Raw genomic sequence first — 26,487 nt, 5'->3', positions numbered from 1 at the left:
GTTTTCATAACCGTTTCTTCTCTTCCTTAATGTATTAAAGTTTTCTCATACGAGTCACCTCCCTAGCTTGGGATTAGCCCCTGTGTATTGGCCTAGCGCACTTAGGTTTTAAAATGTAGATTTAGGAGTGCAAATTCACGCCTCCATCCGTTTTGTTTTGGGCCATTCAAATTAACCTAGTTTTTGCACACTAAGGCCCAGTAGATTGGGTACGAGATACCCCTGTTTCTTTATTATGCCTTGATGGCAGTTTGTGTAAAAGTCTGTTATTGCCTTTATAGGCTTGAAAGATCGAGAGCGGGTCAGCTCTTTATGGTGTTGTGGTAAAAATGCCTTAGAGAGGCTTGAGATGTAAAGTTGGGAGTTAATGCTCCATTTAATTAAGGGTTTTCTGCCCTTTGGTAATTTGTGGTTATGAGCTGAGAGCTCAGACTTTGGGGCTCGTAGCCCAGAATTTGTAAAATTACATTGTACCTGATATTCTTGTTATTTCACCTTGTGAAAATTGTTTGTTGTCTGTTGAAAATATAACCGTTGTTTACATTTTAAATTCATATTTCGGACTTATACTTAGACCCATTCCAGCCTGCACCTTCTTTCACCTCTGCTGTTCCACAGATACCTCGGAACAATTATTATTATTATTATTATTATTATTATTATTATTATTATTATTATTATTATTATTATTATTATTATTATTATTATTATTGATGGGCTGGAACCCTCAGCAAAATGCAAGACCGCTACTTGGCGGTAAATTTCATCTGCATTACATGTGACCAGCACCATCGTCACGCGTAGGCAAGTGCACGAATGATATACTTCCGTGCATTATTGACCTTTTTACAGAGGTAAACAATTGCACGGTCAATTTCATTCCTATCGTTTATTTCAAATGTGTTTAAATTTTTATATATATACCAGGGGAATCTACTGTAATCTAACTTTATTTTCTCCAAAGGAAAAGATATTTCTTGAAAACGAACCCAGGAAAGATTAATGACCAGAATAAGTACATTATGAACAGTAAAATCAATTGGTATCAACTCCTTTTTTCACCCCACCGCCGTAAATACATTTATCCCCCCCCCCCTAAAAAAGGAAGGCGTGTTTTCTTATGTTCCTTTCACACTCCCCACTTAAGTGAATTTCCTGTTAAAATACTTGTTTCTTTAATAGTAAAGGAATCTTCTATATACCAATTATCATGACTCTAACATCTTCAGTTTTTGAGATATGTGTCCTCATAAAAGGAATTCAACTCCTTTTCGCCCCTGCCCCCCAAGAAGATTTCCCCCCAAAACGCTTTTTTCTTTGTTTATAAAGGAGATCCAAATACCAATTTTCACGTCTGTAACATCTTTATTTTTTATTAGAGGCAAGTATCCTCAAACAATTCATTCAATTAACTTTTCAATTCTTTCACCTCCCCACCTCCCTTCATTGGTATTTCCGAAAATACATGTTTCTTCAATTTTAAACCAGATTCCAAATACCAATTTTCACATCTGAAAAATCTTTCATTTTTGAGATAATAGTAACCTCATACAAATAATTCAACTCATTTTTCAATTTCCCTTTAGGTGGATTTCCGAAAACCAAAATATACGTATTCTTTTTTTTTTAAAGGAGATCCCAAATACCAACTTTCAGGTCTATAATATATTCTGTTTCTGAGATATAAGTATCCCCATTTAAGGCATTCAACCCCCTTTTCACCCCTCCTATTGGGATTTTCCATAAACAAAAAAATATGTGTTTCTTTATTTTTAAATGGGATCTGAATACCAATTCTTACATCTGTACACTTTAAAAGTTTTGCGATATAGATACACTCATTTTAAAAATTCACCCCTCCCCTTGTCATCCCCCATTAATTGGATTTTCCAAAAACAAAAAATACGTGTTTCTTTATTTTTAAAGGAGATCCCAAATATCAATTTTCAGGTCTGTAATATCTTCAGTATCTCAGATATAAGTATCCTCATTTTAAAGTTTTGAGATATAGATACACTGATTTGAAAATTTCACCCCCCATTTCACCCTCTTAACGAAAGAATATCCAAAAATCCTCTCTTAGTGAGCACCTACATGTTAATATGAATGTATGCCCAAAATTTCATTTCTTTATGTCCAGTAGTTTTGGCTCGGCGATGATGAATCAGTCAGTCAGTAAGTCAGGACAAGTTACTTTATATATATAGATTTCCTGTATCACCAGACTTCATTCAACTGCACACCATTACTTTGAATTTATTTGTTTTATACTTGTCCTCCTTCTCCAAGACTGAGCTTCCCATCCAGATCTTCTGCAGACTCAGATAAAATAACAATATTATCAGAAAATCTCAAGAGTTTACATTTCCTCTTCTTGGATTGTGATTCCCTTTCCAAATTCCTTTCTGATTTCCTTAACCCCCTGTCCTACATAAATATTGAAAAGTAGAGGGGACAAACTGCAGCCTTGCCTCACTTCTTTCTGGATTTCTGCCTCTTCTTCATTGTCCTCGAATCTTATCACTGCAGACTAATGTTTGTACAGTTTGCAGATAATTCTTTCTTGGGATCTGATCCCGATCACCTTCAGTGTCTCAAATAGCTTGATCCAATCAACATTATTGAAAGCCCTTTCTCCATCTGTGAATACCATGTATGTGGGCTTGTCCTTTTTATTTTGATTCCCTAAGATAAGAAGTAATGTCAACATTGCTTCGCGTATTCCTACATTTCTTCTGAAGCCAAATTGATCTTCTCCTGACTAAATGTCGCTTATTGAGTATAAAATGGATTATAAACTACAGTATACTGAGCCAACCTTCTGCAAATCTTGGGATCAGGAACACTTATTAATTTCTATCAAAATATCACGCAAAATCTTTGAACGTCAGAATATTGCTACTGTGATGAAAGTTTAGCAGCCTCTGGGGATCTACAGTAAAACTGGGACATGCAAAATGTAACCAAGTGTTGTTTTACGGGGTGAGTTGGCTGTGCGGTTAAGGGCGCACACCTGTGAGCTTGCATCCGGGAGATAGTGAGTTCTAACCCCACTGTTGGCAGCCCTGGCGATGGTTTTCCGTGGTTTCCCATTTTCACACCAGGCAAATGTACCTTAATTAAGGCCACGGCTGCTTCCTTCCCACTCCTACCTCTTTCCTATCCCATCGTCGCCATAAGACATATCTGTGTCGGTGCGACGTAAAGAAAATTGTAAGTGTCGTTTTATTAATATCGTTGATTTATTGTCACCCAAGTACAAGGCGAGTCCCTTAAGAGCTGCTGTCCTTCCGTAGAATACTCATCAACTTCGATGAATAGATAATTCAATTGGTCTCAGGTGTGAAGTGGAATGCCCAGGTTTTGTCAACCATGACAATCGAGTCCAAAAAGCTGTCTGTTTCATCTACATAGCAACAAAGGCCAAACAACAATCATGTGAGTGGCAGCATCCTTCTTTTCCCAAGCTGCAAAAATTCAAACAAACACCGACGTTGAGGTCAGAGATGAGGTTCAACAATTTCTGAAAGGCATGGCGGTGAGCTGGTATGACATGGATTTACAAAAACTGTCACTGCATCTATAAAACTGCATCGAGCGAAATGGTAATTATGTAGAAAAATATAAAAATGTTCAACCTTTAGTAAGTATTATACAGGGTGTATCCGTGATGATGTTACAAACTTTCAGGGATGATGGAGGATGGCAAATGAATCAATTTGAGATAAGGAACCATATTCCGGAAACATTCAAGTCAAATTTATTAATAATACAAGTTGTTTAACCATCCACAGAAAGTGCAGGCTTTGAGTCGTTCTGACTTCGCACTTCAAGTTGTGTTCAGCCAATGGGTCTTGCAGCGCCTTGCAGTCGAGCCTCACTTTCCTGCGCATGTGCTTTTCACAGATGAAGGTTGTTTCACCAGATGGAATGCTAAATAGTCCAATAGTCATCTTTGGGCCAATGAGAATCCCCATGCTACAGTTGTGAAGACCCATCAGCACAAACTTCTGGGCTCTAGTTATCACAGACTAGCTGAGACCATGATATCGGTGAGCAAGCTATACGAGTTAGGTAACTGTTGCATCATCCACTCACCCAGACATGGCACAGGGAATAACTGGCACTTGGCAGAGGCTCACACTATATATGGGTTTGATCCCAGTTGAATTTGGTGGCATTTAAAAGGGTTTAAATAAAACAGCTCCATGTTGTTAGCTTCTAGCCAGACAAAGAACCCATGCAGAACAAAACTTTGATACCCTTGCAGCTCTTAAAATCTATAAAAATTGAAAAATATTGAACAAATAACACTAATATTTAGTGTTTCAGAAAGGCAGTGTTGGATTTCACACCACATAGAAAGTTTTAAGTGCACTGGAAGGCCTGCATGAGGTAAATATTGAAATACAAACCAGTGTAATGCCCTTCTATAAATTTACCAAACTAGCTTCTTACGATGTGGAGTAAAATTTTTCCACGTACAGCTCAGGGTTCTGCAATGAGGATAGTTATAATTCTACCAAAAGTAAACATATAAAAGGGGAAGAAATGAGAGTGACAGTAGAACAGGGGTATCTAGTCAAATTATGTGGACATCTATGAACTCTGAAAGGCAGTGACACTGAATCAAAAACAGAAATACAGAATATTGCTGTATATCATTTATACACAGGCTGGTTCAAATATGGACATTAGTACTGTTGCAATTTAGCTGAGACCTGATCCCAATTTCTGTAGAAATAAGAATACCATAAACATTTGATGAACATTATACTTACACTATAGAGACTTTCATCAAATAGTAGTAGCGGCCCAGTTGCTCCAATAATGATGAGAGGCTGCCCCGACAGAAGAGAGAACACAATTCCAGCAGCTGATGTAGATATTAATGTTTCTGATATACCAATCAGGTTGTCAGTCTTGTTACCTGCACAGGGAAATGATCTCATCACATTGCTACTCTGTGATCTACATAGTATTCTGAAATTAAGGGAAAACATTAAGAGGGAAGTATTCAATTATTTCAAAACTATGAGGGCAAGTCAATAAATATCTGCAATTTTGCTCTAATTGATTGTCTTTAGGTTGGCTCTACGGCGTTGCGTGCTCACCAGCTGCCAGATGGCACCGTTGTCTACGTCTGTGGTAGGTTTCAGTGTTATCAGATCAGTACAGCTTTCGCTGTTGCGACGTAAAGATGGCCGTGCCACTTCTGTGTACACCAAGGAAGAACAGTGTTCCATAATCCATTTTTTTGTGGTCTGAGGGTGTACCAGGAGCGGAATTTCATAGAACATTTCTGGTCATTGTCAACTTTTTCATGGAGAGGTTTGTGATAGAAACAGCAATACACAAATACCGGTATACCAGATGGTACTGCTCTGTTCCATGTATGTTCCTCTATCATTACATGGGGGAAAATACAGCTCACATTTCTCCAGTACCTCATTAGCATTCATCCCAAAATCCATTTCAAAGGGAGAAGAGGGCTTCCATTCCTGGATTTGCTTGTGAAGAGGGAAGTACCACACCTTGCCTACAGTGTGTCAAGAATCCAACACAACATGACTTGTAAGTGAACAAATATTCCAGCCATCACTCCAAATGGAAACAGATAATGAGAACCTCACTACCTGAGCAAAGTAAAACGTTAAGTCAAATCTGTCGGTACCAGAGAGAAATGGAGCATCTCCTTTCAGTCTTGTAAGCTCATGGATACAGAAAAAAATTATATCAAGAGAACTGTTAACCTTCACCCACACTTTGAGAAGAAAGAGGAAGAGATATGTGAGACAAATGCAATCCTCCACACATCCTAATAATTACCAACAGGATCAGCAAGATTTTAAAGCATTACAACTGATACACTAATGGCATCCTCAGTTCATTTATAGTTATGAATTTCATTGGGTTCCGTATTGAAGTGGGATTTCAGTAATTAAAATTCTTTTAAGGTCCACCTATTCAGTACAATGACATTTTATTATGATTCACTCACATGTCAAATGGTACTAATTTCGGCATCTATGTGCCATCATCAGCCTTAAGTACAAATTAAACAATTATATGCATATTCTTAAAACATCTAAAACACATTTTAACACATTATAAAATACATTACTGTAATGACACATAAGATAAGATAAAATTATGTTACAAGTGATTGCTGTGATATAAAATTCTTAAAATTCCGGCAGTTTGTTATATAGTCCAGTCTGTGTACATCCGGAATAAGTGAATTTGTGCTGTTATATGCTTGAAGGAGAAATTAGCTAAGTTAGACGTTGGAAGCAATGAATGGAAGTTACTAGAACCATTACAATCATTGAAAGAGAATTGACTCACCTTGAGCAGCATGTTGAACGTGTTTTTTACACAGACGGAGCCGGACAATGTGTGTGTGCAGCAGTAATAAAGGAGGCGAGGAGAAGAAAGGAGGCGGAGCACCTGCGGGGGAATGGAACGAAGGCGGGGTGGAAGGATGGGGTAGTGGGTGTAATTGACGGGAGTGTGTATTGCAGATTACTTGGAAAATCGAACTGTTTTTCGATAGTTTGGTATTTTTAAGCCAATTGATTAAAAAGATCAAAAAAGGATATTGGGTTTCTCGTAAATTTGCTGTTTGGAGAACTTCCATATCAGATTCAATGTCGGTAAATTTGTGATTAGTGTCGTGCATATGTAGACATATGGCTTATCGCATTGACATGTTCTGAATATCTCATCACAAAATTACTTCCTGTTTGACCCACGTAAGAGCACGAACTGCCAGAATTTTGAGAATTTTATATCACAGCAATCACTTGTAACATAATTTTAAATTATCTTATGTATCATTACAGTAATGTATTTTATAATGTGTTAAAATGTGTTTTAGATGTTTTAAGAATATGCATATAATTGTTTAATTTGTACTTAAGGCTGATTATAGCACTTAGATGCCGAAACTAGTACCATTTGACATGTGATTGAATCACAATAAAACGTTATTGTATTGAATAGGTGGACCTTGAAAGAATTTTAATTACTGTAATCTTCAGTTCACTCAGAAGGAGATTAGAAATGAGATATCCTCTTCTGGAGAAGCACATGGCCTCAAGGTTCACTCAGTCTACACCAGAGATGAGTACCAGGCTAATTCCCGGAGGTATAGAGCTAACCTACATAGTGCTAAGGTTATGGATTGTGGAAGCCTTCATCTTCCACGTCTTTTTGCTTTGCTTTGTCGTTAGTAGTTTAAATATAGGATATTGCAGTTAAATAACTATGATATTGATGTGTGAAGCCGTATTGCTCATGAAATAAATTTGCAAATGACACTAGGTGAACCAACAGCTCCTCATTATTCTGGAAGATAAGTCTTTAGACAGTGTATAAATTTCTGGTAAGACCCCAATTATATTATGGTTCCAGTGTATGGAACCCACACAAAGATTACTTGATACGGTACATGAAATGGGAAAGACCCAAAGGAAAACAGCACATTTTTTGTCTGGGTGATTTTCAACAAAAGAGTAGTGTTATGAAAATGTTGCAAAATTTGGGCTGGGAAGACTTGGTAGTAAGGAGACAAACTGCTCGACTAAGCTTACTGTATGTTCCGGGCTGTCAGTGGAGAGATTGCACGGAATGACATTAGTAGGTGAATAAACTTGAGTGCAGCTTTTAAAGGTAGGGAATATCATAACATGAAGATAAAATTGAAATCAAGAGGACAAATTGGGGCAAATATTCATTTATAGGAAGAGGAATTAGGGATTGGAATAACTGAGGTGCTTGGTACTAGATAATGACAAGCCACAAACTGAGCAATAATGAGATTTGTTCTCCTTTTGTATCTGCTAGAGCAGGGGTGATCAACATATGGCCCACAGGCCAGACTTGGCTTGCAAAAGCATTTTGTGTGCCCCCCTAGCCAAGTTTCCATAATGTGCCTAAGTTTCAGTTTATGATTTTCGTAGATACCAGAAAACCTAGTTAATAAGAACTTTGTTAAAATTTATGGAAAGCTTGGGACATCCACAGGAAGTTGCCAGTTTACACCCGGATATTTAAAGTTGTTTTGTGAATGAAAATGTCCCGTTCCAAACGTAGAAATTTGAACGGTGAGTGCCATGCTTTTAAATAAGAATGGATTGATGACTTTTTTTATATTGAGAACAGTGGAAAAGTAATATGTCTGGTATGCAAGAAAAATATTTCAGTTTTTAAAGAATACAATATCAGACAACATTATGATTCTAAGCACAGATTTGTATATAATAAATACAATGGAGTATTATAGAAGGAAAAGGTTTTAAATTTAATGCAAGGTCCCACTACTCAAAAACAGATGTTTATGAAAGATATTGAGGAAAATATAGCTGCAGTGTGCACTAGTTATAGAGTTGCACTTTTATTAGCTGTGAAAGGGAAACCATTTCTCGTGGTGAGTTTGCAAAGAGTCCGCCTCTGTGGTGTAGTGGTTAGTGTCATTAGCTGCCATCCCCAGAGGCCCCAGTGGCTCTGCCAAGAAATTTGAAAAGTGGTACGAGGGCTGGAACGAGGTCCACTCAGCCTCGGGAGGTCAACTGAGTAGAGGTGGCTTCGATTTCCACCTCAGCCATCCTGGAAGTGGTTTTCTGTGGATTTTCCACTTCCCCTCCAGGCAAATGCTGGGATTGTACCTAACTTAAGGCCATGGCCGCTTCCTTCCCTCTCCCTTCCAATCTTCTCATCTCCCCGCAAGGCCCCTGTTCAGCATAACACGTGAGGCCGCCTGGGCGAGGTACTGGTCATCCTCCCCAGTTTTATCTCCAGACTCAGAGTCTGAAGCTCCAGGATACTGCCTTTTAGGTGGTAGAGGTGGGATCCCTCGCTGAGTCCAAGGGAAAACCGACCCTGGAGGCTATACAGATAAAGAAGAAGAAGAGAGTTTGCAAAGAACTGTATACTTTCTGGCATAGAAAATGTGTCCTGAAATGAAACAACTGATAAATTCTGTCAGCTTATCGTGAAGTACAATGACAATAAGAACAAAAGAACTCTGGGCAAATCTGTGCTCAGAACTGCGCGAAAAATCAAAATCATTGGAGTTCTTTCCGTTGGCTTTGGATGAAAGTATTGATGTCCGTGATACAGCACAACTTTTAATTTTTATTTGTGGCATTGATAAGGTGTGCAAAATAACTGAGGAGCTGGCATCCTTAAGAAGCATCCATGGAATTAGTACTGTCATAAGTTTTGTCAGTAAAATCTGAACACGCTCTAGTATGATAATTGTGAATGAAGAATCGTGGCAATGCTGTATGTTGTCATCCACAGGGTCACCTTCACGACTCTGCCAGTAACCGGCTTGCAGTGTGCCAACAGCAGGCAGCAGTGAAAGATGGAGAGGGGAGTGTATGAGAATCATATTATTTCGTAGCGGAAAGCGAGCTAACGAAACTTTTTTCTATGCTAAAACCTCTCAGTATCAATGAACGATTTGTGTTTTGGATAATAGCATGGTTTAAACAAATGGGTGCAACTGTTGATCACATCAGATCAGGCCATCCGAAGTGTGTGTACTGAAAAGAAGTTGTGGATGCTGTTTGTGCAAGTATTCAATGCAATCCTTTGCGTAAACAAACAATTTTGTCTCGTGAAATGAATATAACTCTATGAACTACATCACATATAGACATGATACTGTATAGGCTTTTGGGCTTATGTGCTCTGTGTTATCAGAAGAAAATCTCGAATGTCCACGAGAAAGGCTTCTTAAATAATGACTTTTGAAATTTAGATGTTATAATAGAAGTGGAAATGGTACATTCATTCATCACCAGATGGCTCCCCGGATGTGGCACAGCGCTAGCGTTTGAAGCGGAAGCTGACCGAACCATCAGAATCACATACAGTAGAACCCTGTTTATCCGAAATAAAGGGGGCAGAGTCACTTCGGTTGACGCGTTTTCTCGGATGACACATGATAAATATTTTAGGAACTTAAATGTCGAAAAAATACATAAACTCTGTTAAGCAAAGGTGCATACTGTATATTGTATTAACATTAATATGTTTACATAATGTCACTCATTGTACAAAATCAGTGATTTTCTTCTGAAGTTTCTTGGTGCAGTATTGTCATTCAGCTATGTCGCGCCACCGTTTAATCAACAATACACCAGCTGGTGTAGGTTCATTGCTTTGTTCAACAAAGCGCAAAGCAATCTGAAATAATGAAACATTGTTTTTGTTACTACTGAACTGAATACTGTATACAGTAATTTTATTATAGTACTGCAATTAAAGCAGTACTGCAATTAAAGCGTGTGGTACTCTATTTTAATAAAAATTCGAAATCAGTCTTACCTCCAATGCATTAAATCCATCATCTAATATAACGCGATTCTCAGAACTACTATTGTCAAGGTCAGAGTCGTCTGCATGATCTTCCTGACGAATAATACAGTAATAATAATTATTATGATAATGATGATGATAATAATAATGCAGTAGGTAATAATAATAATTCCTGCTTGTTCAAGAAAAAATGTATCTTGGAACGAACTAGAGGGTAAGAAACTCTTTTGTTTTATACTACACGTGCATTCTGGCATAAGTCATAATATAAAAATAGGGTTTGCCTAGTAGCTCTCAGCACATATAGCAAGAGAATTAGTAATATCAATGGCTAAGAATGAGAGGGTAAAACAAAATATTAAAATACAATTTTGCCAGAGCATTTCGGTTAAGTCGGGTTCCGGTTAAGCAAAGTTCGGTTAAGCGGGGTTCTACTGTATTTTAAAGGATGATTTACATGTTGCTGCTTATAAAAGATACATACAGCATTTGCTAACTGAAAAATTAAAGGAGATATACCGGGTTCGATCCCAGGCTTTGTTGACGACGTATGGGGAGAGCAAGTATTTGTTCATCGCTGCTGCTGACTGGCCTAGTGGAAGTCCGAACCTCAATCCATAGGATTATTCTCTGTGACAGAGCTTGAGGCAATAGCATGTCAGAAACAGCATTGCAATATTGATATGTTAAAAAAATCAATCACGCCAGCTATCAAAAACTTTCCACTGTACACTATTCGTGCAGCTATTGATGAGTAGTCTCAAAGTCTTCAACACTGTGTTGCCACACATGGTGAGCATTTTGAATATGAGTATGTTCATTCTGTAGCATTTTTTGTGGTTCTTCAGAATATATATTAATTGATTTGCATAGTTTTATGCATTGAAAGTACTGACAGAATTTATGGCAGTACTGTGTACAACAGGCGAAGACTTGTTACTCCAACTGAGTGAGACAATGAAGGATCTCGATTTAGGATGGGATGGGTTGGCAGCTATAACAACAGATAGAGTGAGGAATACATAGTTGTTTTTTTCTACAATTTGTTTTATGTCACACTGACACAGATAGGTCTTACGGAGATGTTAGGATAGAAAATGTCTAGGAGTGGAAAGGAAGTGGCCGTGGCCTTCATTAAGGTACAGTCCCAGCTTTTGCTGGTGTGAAAATGGAAAACAGAGAAAACCATCTTCAGGGCTGCCGACAGTGGGGTTTGAACTCACTATCTCCCGAATGCAAGCTCACAGGTGAGTGACTCTAACAGCATGGCCAACTTGCTTGATAAGCAAGGCTTATGAGTGGTACAAAAACTGGATTAATTTTAAGAATAAGAAATAAATTTACAAACAGAAATACTGATATGCCTCTTGAACTACACAGCATTATTCATAAACAAGTGCTATGTGGAAAAGTATTAAATTTACAACATGTGATAAACACAGTGACATCTACAATTAATTATATTTGATCACATGGACTCAATCATCAGCAGTTCCAGTCATTTCTGTCTGAAATTGATTGTGATTATGGTGATGTATTTTATCATAGCAAGGTACGCTGACTTCGTTGTAACCCTTCTTTCATCTTCCTGACAAAATACATGTAAGTACGTTTCTGAACATGAAATGGAATGAAGTGGCAGAATTTGGGGACAGAAACTGGATGTGGGATTGAGCATACTCACAGATTTAACACAACATCTAAATAATTTGAATAAGGGATTACAAAGTAACGGCAAGCTTTTAAATGAAGTGTATAGGTATATGTTAGCATTCCAAAATAAATTGAAATTCTTTTGACAACAATTAGAGAAGGGCATGTTCACACAATTTTCATTTTGTACTGAGCTTCAAGAAGCATACACAAACAGTTCAGTGCCATATGATCAGTTTATTATGTTGACTGCCTTATTGAAGACTGGGTTCGAAAACAGATTTAAAGACCTTTGTATGAGTGCAGAGAAAATTCATTTGTTCAAAAATTAATTTTCAGTTGACGTCGGTGATGCTCCTGTGCAGCTACAGGTCAAATTAATTGAACTTTAGGGTTTTTCCCAATCTAAGGGACAAGTTTGCAGATGGAATTCTTATTCACTTTTAGACGGAGCACTTAGTAATGAAAATTTTCTTGATTTCTTAAAGTTTGTAAGAAAATACAAATTTGCATTTGCAACTACTTACATTTATAAACAAACATTTTCAAAGATTAATTTTATAAAACCATAATTACAATCCTAGATCAGTGATGAACACCTACATCCCATTCTGAGGATGGACACAGCCATAATTCAACCACTGTCACTTCCAGCGAATTGGTATGTTTATCCGAAGTTACAGAGTATTGTTTATTTTTCTCTATTTGTTTTGTATTGTCGAACAGCCATGTGAGAGGGTGGCTGGTTGAATGGTTGGTGATTGAAGAAGGGGGTACGTAGGTGTGTGGATGGAGTTGTGTGTTAGGGAAAGACAGCGGGGGAGAATAATGTGACCTGCGGTTCATATAGGAATCTGCCATTCGGCCAGCCCACAAAATTAATTTGAGCACCACTGTCCTAGAAGATGGCAAGCTATTGGCAGAGTAGTGTTTGAAGAAACCAAAACATGATAGATCACACCCTATTGTTATGTATTACACCAAAATAAACCATCTGATTTATGGACTTTTTTTGAACTTTCAGATGACTCTCCTGTAAAATTAGCTTAATGTGCCTTACCATTATTTAGCCCCAAGTGTCTCAGTTTATGAAGGAAAATGTTCAATAAATTTCAAAGTTCTATGAAATCATTTAAGAAAAGGCAGCAAGCTGGCTTGTAGATTACAGCTGACCCCGTACTCGTAGTAAGTTCGCACAATACACTTCCTGTTGTACGTACGTTTCTCTCACATATGGGACTCTTTAGAGCATTCCAGTTTTATATTATTAAATAATGTATACCTGCTGGAGGGGTTTCACAAAGAAAACAATTTTATATTAATTGTGATACTACAAGGATTGACATTTAATGCGATGTTGATGATGCTTGTTTAAAGGGGCCTAACATCTAGGTCATCGGCCCCCAATGGTACAAAAGAAACAAAATGTAATGACAATTTAAAAGTCCATAATCTTCCACTGACCATAATTCAAAATGTGATGATGAAGAATGAATGGATGAATATGAATTTAAAACAATCAGCAGATCCGACCTGCAATGCCCCACCTTCCCAGAAACTATCTTAGAACAATAGTATTACTGATGAAGGGACTGCTTCTAAAGCATAATTCTGAATCGATGATGCTTGTCTAAAGGGATCCAAAATCCAGGTCAACGGCCCCTCATAATGGTACTTATCACTAGTACCATAGCATAGACCTATGGTGTTTCTCAAATAATGGCACCACTCATAGACAACGCAAATCCATGGTGTTCCTCACATAGGTGTTGTAATCATGGGCACTGGTATTCCCTTGGTGTTCCTCACTTAGTGGGTAGTAATCACAAACAACGCAGACCTACAATATTGCTCATATAGTGCTACTAATCACAGGCAACGCCCAGATCCGTGGTGTTTATCGCATAATGGTACTTATCACAGGCAATGTAAGTCCATGGTGTTCCAAATATAGTGGTACTAATCACAGGTACTGTAAACTCACAGTGATACTACTCGCAAGTAAAGGCACCCTATGGTGTTCTCCACGTGATGGTATGGATCACAAGCAGTTTCATGGTTCTAATACAATTATCCCTTGGTTGCCCCTTTTAGTCACCTCTGACAATAAGCAGGGGGATATCTTGGGTGTATTCTTCATCTGCGTCTCCAGCCCATGGAGGTTGACATGTAATGTAGTCTTTATGTAAGAGAGGTAACTTAAGGGGTCCAGCTTTTCAATACAAATAAATGTTATCATATTTACTTGGAACTAGTTTCAATGCTTTTTAGCGTCATCTTCAGCCAAAAGATGAGAAATAAGCATAGGTACATACATACAAACATATACATTACACAAAATATCATAACATCGTGACACTTTTTGAAAAATTAGGGGTTAAATTCTGTGTAATACACTGTTTGATGAATCTTATATCCTTGCATATTTCCCCAATTTTGATTTTTAAGCCCAAGTATTGGTAGGCTATCGATTTTGCCTGGTTGGCTGCTTCATTTAAATTTAAGAATTTAAATTTAAGAATTGTAATGTAGTCTATAAAAAGCCGGTAAAATAAAACTTTGTTAAAAGGGGCAGCTAATTCATCTGGTATAATTGAAAAGAACCTTTATTTAGGTTAGTGATTAACTGACTAAATTTCTATTACAAGCAATAAATTGATACAGCAAACTCCTAACTATCCAGGTGTGGATTATCTGGTTTGTAGGTTATCCGTGCACCTCCGAGGTTTATTGTATCATTTGCTTTATTTCTGTCATGGCATTTTGAATACATGTGAAGCGAGTGCTTGTAATTAGAGTGTGATGGCAGCATGCTTTGTTCGAGAACTACACACTAAACAATATACTGTATAGTAGTTCCTTGCTGGTGTTCTGTGATAGCAGTCATGGCTACAAAGTGAAAGAAAATACTTTGAAATTTAAAACAAAAGCCTGAATTAATTGTAAAGGTTGAGAAAAGAGAATCAGCAAAGAAATTAGTGAATGATTATGGAATGGTGTTCAGACAGTTAGAGACATTAAAAATAGTAGCAAACAAGAACTATTAGAATTTAATAGAAATTGCAGCCCCTCAAAATAAAAATGTATGAAGAAGTTGACTTATGAATACTTGGACGCAGCACTATTACAATGGTTTCATCAGAAGAGATCAGTAGGGATACCAATTTTGGGTGCTATGTATGCTGAAGAAGCAAAATAATTTCAAGGGGCCTTAGGTTTGGAAGGTTCATTTTGTGAACCATCAGGTTGATTTATAAGGTTTAAAGTCCTATATATAATACGGTAAATTGTATTTTCAAACAGTATTGTATGTTCTGTATTATTAAAAGTTTCACTGCACATTAAAATGCACAAAATTGTATTATCCACATTTTCAGTTATCTGTGAAAATTTGTCCAGTGTTTAGCCTGGATAAGCCAGAGTTTGCTGTAATTATAATTTTTGTGTTTTATAGCTGAAATCCACAGGTCCTAATAGCTTCTTCTTCTCCTTCTTCTTCTTCTTCTTCTTCTTCTTCTTATTATTATTATTATTATTATTATTATTATTATTATTATTATTATTATTCCTTATACTCTTCCACAATTATCTGAGGTTACCACTGTATGTCTTACAGCCGGTTGCCTTTCCTGACGCGAACCCTATGTAGAGGGATGTTTTTCACCATTGCCTGTTTCTGTGGTGGTTGGTAGTGCAGTGTATTATATTTAAATGATGTGCATCAATGTGATCAGAATCACCTATCCCCAAAGTTAAGAGAAATTAATCAAACACGATTAAAATCTCTGGCCCACCCAGAAATCGAACCCAGACCTTATGATCCAAAGGCCACCATGCTGACCATTCAGCCTACGAGACAGACACAGGTGCTAACATCGTTCTTCAGTTATTTAGTCAGGCTGTATATTTCTCAATAGTAAACAGCATCAATAATGACTTGTAATCAAATAATTGGATTTAATTTAATATGGACACATACATACTTACATACATACATACATACATACAGTATCATTATAGACTGTTATGCCTTTCAGCGTTCAGTCTGCAAGTCTCTGTGAATTTACTAAACGTCGCCACAATCCTCTATTTGCAACTAGTGCTGTGGCCTCATTTAGTTCTATACCTCTTATCTTTAAATCATTAGAAACTGAGTCTAACCATTGTCGTCTTGGTCTACCTCTACTTCTCTTACCCTCCGTAACAGAGTCCATTATTCTCCTAGGTAACCTATCCTCCTCCATTCGCCTCACATGATCCCACCACCGAAGCCAGTTTATCCATACAGCTTCATCCATCGAGTTCATTCCTAAATTAGCCTTTATCTCCTCATTCCAAGTACTCTCCTGCCATTGTTCCCACCTGTTTGTACCAGCAATCATTCTTGCAACTTTCATGTCTATTACTTCTAACTTACGAATGAGATATCCTGAGTCCACCCAGCTTCCGCTGCCGTAAAGCAAAGTTGGTCTGGAAACAGACCGATGTAAAGATAGTTTCGTCTGGGAGCTGACTTCCTTCTTACAGAATATTGTTGATCGCAAGTGCGAGCTCATGGCATTAGCTTTATTACACCTTGATTCAATCTCACTTATTATATTACTATCCTGGGAGAACGCACAACCTAAATACTTGAAATTATCGACCTGTTCTAGCTTTGTATCACCAATCTGACATTCAATATTGTTGAAATTCTTACCTACTGACATCAATTTAGTCTTCGAAAGGCTAATTTTCATACCATACTCATTGCACCTATTTTCAAGTTCCAAAATATTAGACTGCAGGCTTTCAGCACAATCTGCCATTAAGACCAAATCGTCAGCGTAGGCCAAACTGCTTACTACATTTCCACCTAACTGAATCCCTCCCTGCCATTTTATACCTTTCAGCAGATGATCCATGTAAACTAGAACAGCAAAGGTGAATGATTACAGCCTTGTCTAACCCCTGTAAGTACTCTGAACCAAGAACTCATTCTATCATCAATTCTCACTGAAGCCAATTGTCAGCATAAATGCCTTTGATAGATTTTAATAATCTACTTTTAATTCCATAGTCGCCCAGTATGGTGAACATCTTTTCTCTCGGTACCTGTCATATGCTTTCTCTAGATGTACGAAACATAAACACAACTGCCTATTCCTCTCGTAGCATTTTTCAGTTACCTGGCGCATACTGAAAATCTGATCCTGACAGCCTGTCTGTGGTCTAAAATCACACTGGTTTTCATCCAACTTCCTCTCAACCACTGATCGCACCCTCCCTTCCAAGATGCCAGTGAATACTTTGCCTGGTATACTAATCAACTAAGGTTAAGTTATAAGGAGATTCCCACCTTCCAATAATTGTTAATTTCTTATAGCTAGTTTATTGTCTGCATAACATAATCCAGCTTAATCTCTAGGTGTATACTAAATAGAACATGTTTCATTCCGATTATGGAACATCTTCAGCTAATAGATTTAACAAAAAAATTGCAGGACAGTTAAAACACATAATGATTATGGTGATGAAATAAAATGTTCATTCATGTTGGGTTAAAATTTCCAACAAGTCAATGTCCAAGTAATGAATAAAATTGGCGTAAGAGGTCTTCTTTTATGCTGGAGATGTATATGCTTGTTGATCTTGAAGATAAAATTAAGAATATACAAGATTTTCTTAAAATAACTTGAAAACAACTATAGTTGAAGTTGAGTTTTGAAGTTAGACTGTTAAATTGAGTCTGAAACAAGAAGAAATTAAGTAAAGAGGGGGATATTTTAAAGGAGAAAACCCTGTAAGAATGTATGTTGGTGTGGTTAATACTAATCAATGAGATACCTCGGTAGTTGTTGCAATCCTTCCTGTTCCCTTGCTTATAGATAAGTGCAATTACTTTTTTTGTCCAATCTGAAGGTACCTTACCAAAACGCCATGCTAATCTTACAACTCTATGAAGCTATTTCATCCCTACCTTCCCACTATACTTCACCATTTCAGGTCTAATTTCATCTATTCCTGCTGCTTTATGACAATGGAGTTTATTTACCATTCTTTCCACTTCCTCAAACATAACTTCAACCAACATCATTTTCCTCTTCCCCATGAACTTGGCTGTTCGCAAAACCACCAAGAAGATTTCCTTTTACGTTGAGATGTTCAAAATATTCCCTCCATCTCCCCTGTGATTCCCTGGGATCTATTATGAGTTCACCTGAATTACTCAAAACCATGTTCATTTCCTTTTTCCCTCCCTTCCTAAGATTCTTTATTACTGTCCAGAAAGGTTTCCCTGCTGCTTGACCTAGCCTTTCCAGGTTATTACCAAAATCTTCCCACAACTTTGTTTTGGATTCAACAACTATTTGTTTCGCTCTGTTTCTTTCATCTACATACAAATCCCTGTCTGCCTTGGCCCTTGTTTGGAGCCATTTCTCATAAGCCTTCTTTTTACATTTACAAGCTGCTCTCACTTCATCAAATCAAATCAAAATCTCTTTATTTGCAAATGAGGTGTCTACGTCGATGGCAAATGGTACACTAAAATACATTATTGTCAAGCACTAAATATTAAATTAACAAGAGAAGAAAATTTTCCTATAATACAATATTATACAATTTATGCTAACATTATTTTTTCTATTAAACACACAGCTCATCCTTAATAAATTTATATTATTTACAAAATTCTACATATAATATCTCCTATACTTGCAAACATAGTCAACTCATATACAGTTTGTGGAATTACTTCAAATGATATAATATAATTGGTACAAGATTAAAAAAATTTACATTGCATTTATTTACTTTTTTTTTTAACCTAAGTAGCATAACGACCTGCTGCGTCTTAACCAGAGCCCCTTTTGCCACCACTTTTCAGAGTTCCTGAAGGGCCTTCACAGCTACTGTAGCGGTCCCAGGGCCCTCGAAGTCCCCACTGTACTTCACCCCTACAGGCAGTCCCCTACTTTGGCTGTCCAAACTCCTGAGACCAGGGGATGGAATTAATTTATTTACACACATTTTTTTTTTTTTGCTAGGGGCTTTACGTAGCACCGACACAGATAGGTCTTATGGCGACGATGGGATAGGAAAGGCCTTGGAGTTGGAAGGAAGCGGCCGTGGCCTTAATTAAGGTACAGCCCCAGCATTTGCCTGGTGTGAAAATGGGAAACCACGGAAAACCATTTTCAGGGCTGCCGATAGTGGGATTCGAACCTACTATCTCCCGGATGCAAGCTCACAGCCGCGCGCCTCTACGCGCACGGCCAACTCGCCCGGTACACACATTTTTATTTACATTAACCTGCACTGGTCGAATTCCCTCTAACATTTCATTTATTTTCTCTGTTGCTGATTATTCTCTTCTTGAATATCTGTATACATGTTGGAAAAGGATCAAACACTACCCCTGGTAAACTGTTCCACTCCTTCACACCCTTCCCAATGACTGAAAATTTACCCCAATTGCTTCTGCAAAAATTCCTTCTAATTTGATATTTGTGGTCAGTCCTGCCAATATAATTGTTTTCCAACTGAAGCCTCTCATGGATATCTCTCCATGCTTCTTCTCCTGTAAAGGCTCTATATAATACTATAAGTCTAGTTTTCTCCCTTCTCTTACTTCAAGTTTCCTACCCAAGTTCCTTTAACATTTCTGATACACTACTCTTTCTCCTGAAATCCCCTGTTCCAAATCTTGCTGCTTTCCTCTGCACACTATCTATTTCTTTTATTAGGTATTCTTGGTGAGGATCCCAAACACTGTTTGCATATTCCAATAATGGACGAACCATACTTAAGTAACTTTTCTCTTTTAATTCTTTGTTGCATCTTTTAAGTAGCCTCATTATGACATGTAACGATCTGTATGCTTTCCCAACAATGTCATTCACATGACCCTTCCAGTGAAAATTACTTTCAAATCTCACACCTAAGTATTTGCATTTGCCATCTTTTGGGATAACTACCTCATCCAAAGTATATTCAAATTCAGTTTTAAAACCCCTGTTTGTAAATGTTGTAACAGTTGATTTGTCTCCATTAACCTTCATATTATTCTCTTCAACCCATTGTTGGAAACTCTCAAGGTCCCTTTGTAAATCTAAACAATCCTCAGTGTTATTTATTTCCCTATAAACAATTATGTCATCTGCATACAATCTTATTTTTGATGTTATATTATTCCCTAAATCATTTACATATATTAAGAAAAGTAACGGACCGATTATACTACCCTGTGCAATTCCCTTCCAAACTTTCTCTTCCTGCGATACATTATTTCCTACTTTGACTTTCTGAACCCTTGAATTTAGAAATGCTTTTATCCAACGTGTAACCCTTACGTTCAATCCTATTCCCTCCAATTTTTTAAATAATATTCCATGTTCCACTCTATCATAGGCTTTGGAAAGATCTATGGCTATGCAATATAACTGACCTCCTGAATCCGATTGATCTGATAGGTCCTGCTGAAATCCCACCAGTTGTGCCTCACAAGAAAATTTCTTCCTAAATCCATACTGGCTCCTCATGAACCAATTTTTATCATCACATATCCCTCTGATGTATTTTGATATTAAACTCTCCAGTATTTTACAAACTATACTGGTCAGGCTGATTGGTCTGTAGTTCTCTGGTTTCCTTTTATCACCCTTTCCTTTATAAATTGGTATTATTATAGATTCATTCCATTCCTTTGGTATTACACTGTTATTTATAACATAGTCAAAGAGAAATTTTAAATAAGGCACTATGTACCACCCCATTGTCTTTAATACCTCCCCAGTAATTTGATCACTTCCTGCTGCTTTTCCTTGCTGAAGCAGTTGGATTTCTCTGAAAATATCTTCATTTGTGAATGAGAAGCTTCTTGTTTCCCTCTGTGTCTCTCCTTCTCTATCTTCTGTTTCGGTTTCCAACTCCTGACAATCATCTACTGAATCTCTGAATTCCCTACTAAATAGGTTTGCTTTCTCAGTATCTGTTAAATAGAGTTCACCCTCTTGTCCCACCATTAAAGTAGGAAAAGTCCTCTCAGTTTTAATTACTGCGTTGATGGGGTGAAAGTTCCTTTTGGGGATCATTGTAAGTATCTAGGTGTTAATATAAGGAAAGATCTCCATTGGGGTAATCACATAAATGGGATTGTAAATAAAGGGTACAGATCTCTGCACATGGTTATGAGGGTGTTTAGGGGTTGTAGTAAGGATGTAAAGGAGAGGGCATATAAGTCTCTGGTAAGACCCCAACTAGAGTATGGTTCCAGTATATGGGACCCTCACCAGGATTACCTGATTCAAGAACTGGAAAAAATCCAAAGAAAAGCAACTCGATTTGTTCTGGGCGATTTCCGACAAAAGAGTAGTGTTACAAAAATGTTGCAATGTTTGGGTTGGGAAGAATTGAGAGAAAGAAGAAGAGCTGCTCGACTAAGTGGTATGTTCCGGGCTGTCAGCGGAGAGATGGCGTGGAATGACATTAGTAGACGAATACGTTTGAATGGCGTTTATAAAAGTAGGAAAGATCACAATATGAAGATAAAGTTGGAATTCAAGAGGACAAACTGGGGCAAATATTCATTTATAGGAAGGGGAGTTAGGGATTGGAATAACTTACCAAGGGAGATGTTCAATAAATTTCCAATTTCTTTGCAATCATTTAGAAGTGGCTAGGAAAACAACAGATAGGGAATCTGCCACCTGGGCGACTGCCCTAAATGCAGATCAGTATTGATTATTGATTGATTGATTTGGATTCCTTTTCCTTTTAGATTCCTGATATATGAATACAACTTTTTCCATTTCCCTTTGCGGTCATTACCCTCTTGAAGTATGCCATTCATATAATTCTCTTTAGCTTCCTTTTTCACTCTATTCAGTTCCCTCATTAGCTGTTTTCTAGTTTCTCTACTCTCCCTACCCTCTTTGATTTTCCTGTTTACTATTCTACATTTTCTTTTTAATTTTCTTATTTCCCTTGTATAATAAACAGGGTCTGAGGTCATTTTACCCTTCTTAACAGGTACAAATCTCTTCTCTCCTTCCCAAATGATTCCTTTAAATTTAGCCCAAAGTGTATCCACATTACTCCCTTCACTTATCCAACAACTGAATTGTTATTTAAGGTAAGTCCCAAATTCATCAACTTTCGTTTTTCTGTACAATCTTTTGTCTTGTGTGACCTTCTTATTAAGCCTTTTTGGTACCAGTCCTACATCCATTATTACAGCCTTATGGTCACCTATTCCTTCAATTACCTCAGTTTTATCAACAATTTCCCATGGTTTAACCAAGAATACATCTAGTAGTTATTGAGACGAGTCGGTTCTTGTACTACTTGTGTAAATCCTCCCTCCCAAATTAACTTATTTGCCAGTTTCTGTTCATGGGCTTCACTTGCAGCTCCATTCCATTCAACTTCAGGCAAGTTTAGATCTTCCCCATTTATTATCATATTATTGTTTTTATGAGTATAATATATTATTTTCTCAAATATTTCCATGTCTCTTTTCTCTCTTCCAGGCCTGTATGTTCCTATAATTCCCACCTCCTTCATATTATCACAAACTAATTTTATCCCTAATATTTCATCCCTTTCATCGGTAAACCATTCATGTGAACAATAAGTTTCCTTCATCAGAATAAACACACACACACCCCCCCCTCACCTTTTTATCTCCTCGGTCTCTACGATAGACTGTGTACCCTTCTGGAAATACTTCTCTATTACCCACCCCTTCTCTCAACCACGATTCCACTCCTATCACCACATCAGTCTCATAAGTTTCCATCAATGTACTGAATTTTAATTGTTTATTTACTACACTCTGACAGTTTACCAAGAGCAATCTCAGACCCCCTTCCTCCCTAAAACTTGACTGTTGCAATTGGGTAACTTGAAATTCCTTACTTTCCTGAGTTTCATTTTCTAGTTGACTGAGCCAGCTTGAAGTACAGCTGGCTCTTTCTACTAGTTTTCCTGGTCAGTATTATAACTCAAAGGAGTTGCCTTTTTTTACAGTACATATCTTAAGATTAATAAAATCTAGAACAATATTTGCTATCTTTCGTTTACCTGAATTGTTTAGATGAAGGCCATGCTTTGAGTAACAGTGTCTCTCGAAACTGCTGCTATCAATTACCTGTGTATTACGAAAATGTTTACAAATTTTAACCATATCTGTATTAACTTTGTCCACTTCAATGTTCACACATGAGTGTCTAATCAAATCATGCCTGTGGGGCACCTTCACTACAAAGATGTTAGTGTGAGTCAACTTACCTAGTGTACACTTAAGTTGAGAAATTACATTCTTAGCGTTGTTGTGAGCTACGTCATTCGTCCCGCCGATGATCACTACTGCATCACGACTTCCGAGATTTCTTGCTGCCTGTTCCGTGTTTTCCAATACCTTCTTGATTGGAGCCCCAGGATAGATGACGGTCGATGCTGCAATACCTTCATTGTTCATTTTCTCCGCAATTCACCTCGCCTGGCTATCACCAAATATAAGAATGTTCAACATTTTCGCCGGTGCACTGTGTGGGATTTTAGGCCTAACTTTGCTTCTTGTAACAGATTTTGCGCTATACGTTTGACTGCTTCCCATACGGATAAGTCCTTGCGTATCGCTTACTTCCCTCAAGGCTGAAAATCTATTTGTGGTGTCAATTACAAAGTTGTCCTTATTTAACTGTACACTTTTCCTCCTAGAATCTGAAGCAACTTGACACCACGCGCTAGAATTCACAGAGCCACCTGTTTTCTGAGTGTTTACTGGTACCGGTACTTTCGATTCCAGTAAACGTACCTTCTCCTTTAAAATCTCATTCTCCGCTTTTAATGCTTGTAAATCCTGTTGCAATAAAGCGAAAATTACAAGTACATTATCATTACCTCCATCCTCCAAGGAATGAGACGCCAGCGATTCGTTAACCGTTGTAGGCCTAGGTTTGTTACCGCTATTCAGACTGCTCTTGCCACAGCTCACACAGGTCCAAGTATCTTCATTTTTAGCAAAACCAGCACTACATATACACTCAAAATGGTACCAAATCAAACACTTTTCACACTGGATACCATTCTTCACTCACTTCTTGTTTACACCACACTTATTCCCAATTATTTCGCAAGAGAACCGAGAGCTATCTTCACTTACAGCCTTTGCTGACGCCATCTTGTATTGTTACTCCACCAAGATGTTCACCTTTTCCTATCTTTATACACAGTTGTTCCTAGGCATTCCCTTCCTGTTTCTACTACAGCAACCCTGCAGCCATCCATTCACTTTCTATATCCTGAACCTGCTTACTGTGTACCGGTACTGTTCCAAACTTCTCATTAATCATATCCATGTACTTCTGCATAATTTGCTTGTCCTGGAGATTTTCTACCCTTATTCATTTGTAGACAGATTTCACTTTCTCTACCGTAGACCAAGAGATGCATAGTTCACAACAGATCAGATAGTGGTCTGTATCACTGGAAAATCCCCAGAAAACTTGTAGATTCCTAACAGATTTCCTGAATTCGAAGTCGGTTAAGTTATAGTCTATTATGGATCTGGTACCCCTAGCCTCCCATGTGTAGCGGTGAATAGCCTTATGCTTGAAGAAGTATTCGTAACTGCTAAACCCATACTAGCACAGAAGGCCAGCAAACACTTCTCATTCCCATTAGCTCCCATATCTTCCCCATATTTACCAATCACCCTTTCGTATCCTTCAGTTCTATTTCCAATTCTCGCACTGAAATTGCCCATTAGCACTGTTCTCTCCTTGCTGTTGACCTTGACCACTATGTCACTGAATGCTTCATGAAACTTGTCAACTTCATCCTCATCTGCACCCTCACATGGTGAATACACTGAGACAATTCTCATCCTAATTCTTCCAACTGACAAATCTACCCACATCATTCGCTCATTTACGTGCCTACAGAAACTATGTTGCGTGCAATGGTATTCCTGATAAACAGCCCTACCCCAGATTCTGCCCTTCCCTTTCTAACACCCGTCAAGTACACTTTATAATCTCCTATCTCTTCCTCGTTATCTCCCCTTACCCAAATATCACTTACGCCTAGCACATCCAGATGCATCCTCTTAGCTGACTCAGCCAATTCTACTTTCTTTCTTCCATAAGCCCCCTTAATATGGATAGCTCCCTATACACAGTCTCCTCAAAATGCTGGTGTTATGTTACTCATTAATTCAGAAGTAGCCCTTTTTGGTTCTTTGACACTGTAGAAATCAACTATAATTAAAAGCAAAAAAGCAGAAAATGGACTAAGTACCATAAATCTGGCAGCTGAAGAACTGGGTGGACCACTGAATAAAAATAGTGACTTATTTGAAATAGCACTTATCAAAGCACTTCAGTTTTGATTGATGGAACAGAGAGGATCTAGCCTTTTTCACCATGTGATGAAAATTTAGCTAGATAAGCTTGAGAAGTTTCTGATGGCCCGATGCACTACACTGCACAGTGGGAAGCTCCAGGAATAACCTGAAGAGACGGGGGTTCAGCACAAGTGATACAAGTTGCGAATGTGGACAAGAACAAACTACAAGGCACACGCGTCAGTGCCCTCTGTGCCCAACATTTTGCACAGAGGATGATCACCTACAAGCCACTCAGAATGCATTGGACATTGCAAAATACTGGGCATGTGTAATATCTCACGTGTTATGTTTTGTGAACTTCAAACTGACTTGTACATTAACTGTAAATTTGTATGTTTTCGACTCGAGTATAATAATAACCTCATAATATGCAGGCTATTGGGCTGAGCAGCGGAAGCTTGGTAGGCCAAAGCCCACAATGACTGCAGTGCCATGGGGTTTGGTTCACTCTATATGCACGTACTTACGTGGTAAGTTGTTTCTGTCCAACTGTTGCCTGTACATATCAATCACAGTTTAAATTAATATCAGTAACACAGCTGCACAAAATTGGTACGTTTCTCCATATACTGATACAAAGCAAAAAGTCTAAAATTACTGGAAAAAGTGAAGAAACATATCACTGAACTCACCCATAAGTCCACCAAATGTGATAGCTCCTGAAAGTGCTGCAAAGTACATGAAGATGGCAGCAGCAAAGCATTGCAAGTTGCAACCATCTCTGAAATCAGCTATATAATGCGGGAATCTTCTCTTTATGTCATTGTACAGTCCTCCAAATGGCTTCTTTGTCCTCTGAAGAGGGTCATCTGGGGGTCGTTTATCGTCACCTGAAGCGACAGTTTTCACTGCAAAATGAAAAGAAACAGTCAAGGAATAAGAAATCCTTTAAATAATGTTATACACATGGCAATAAGGGTATTTAGAGGTTGCAGTAAGGATGTAACAGAGAGGGCATATAAGTCTCTGGTAAGACCCCAAATAGAGTATGGTTCCAGTGTATGGGACCCTCACAAGAATTACTTGATTCAAGAACTGGAAAAAATCCAAAGGAAAGCAGCTCTATTTGTTCTGGGTGATTTCCGAAGAAAAAAAAAAAAAAAAAGAGTAGT

The 26,487-nt window shown here is 37.8% G+C and overlaps 1 protein-coding gene across 1 annotated transcript in view; it reads right to left on the bottom strand.

Annotated features, from left to right (window-relative positions):
- The window catches only part of Ae2 (Anion exchanger 2), a 237,331-nt gene that overhangs the window by 71,169 nt on the left and 139,675 nt on the right, over positions 1-26,487 (bottom strand). Inside the window, exons 12-13 of the mRNA XM_067139840.2 lie at positions 26,008-26,223; positions 4,782-4,930 (exon numbers count right to left, since the gene is read on the bottom strand). Of these exons, the coding sequence (XP_066995941.2) occupies positions 4,782-4,930; positions 26,008-26,223 (365 nt within the window). The remainder of the gene's footprint in view (positions 1-4,781; positions 4,931-26,007; positions 26,224-26,487) is intronic.

The sequence above is a fragment of the Anabrus simplex genome, chromosome 2, assembly GCF_040414725.1.
Source record: "Anabrus simplex isolate iqAnaSimp1 chromosome 2, ASM4041472v1, whole genome shotgun sequence".
NCBI lineage: Eukaryota > Metazoa > Arthropoda > Insecta > Orthoptera > Tettigoniidae > Anabrus > Anabrus simplex.
Note: the sequence above shows the minus strand (reverse complement) of the source record. Positions and strands in the feature narration are given on the sequence as shown.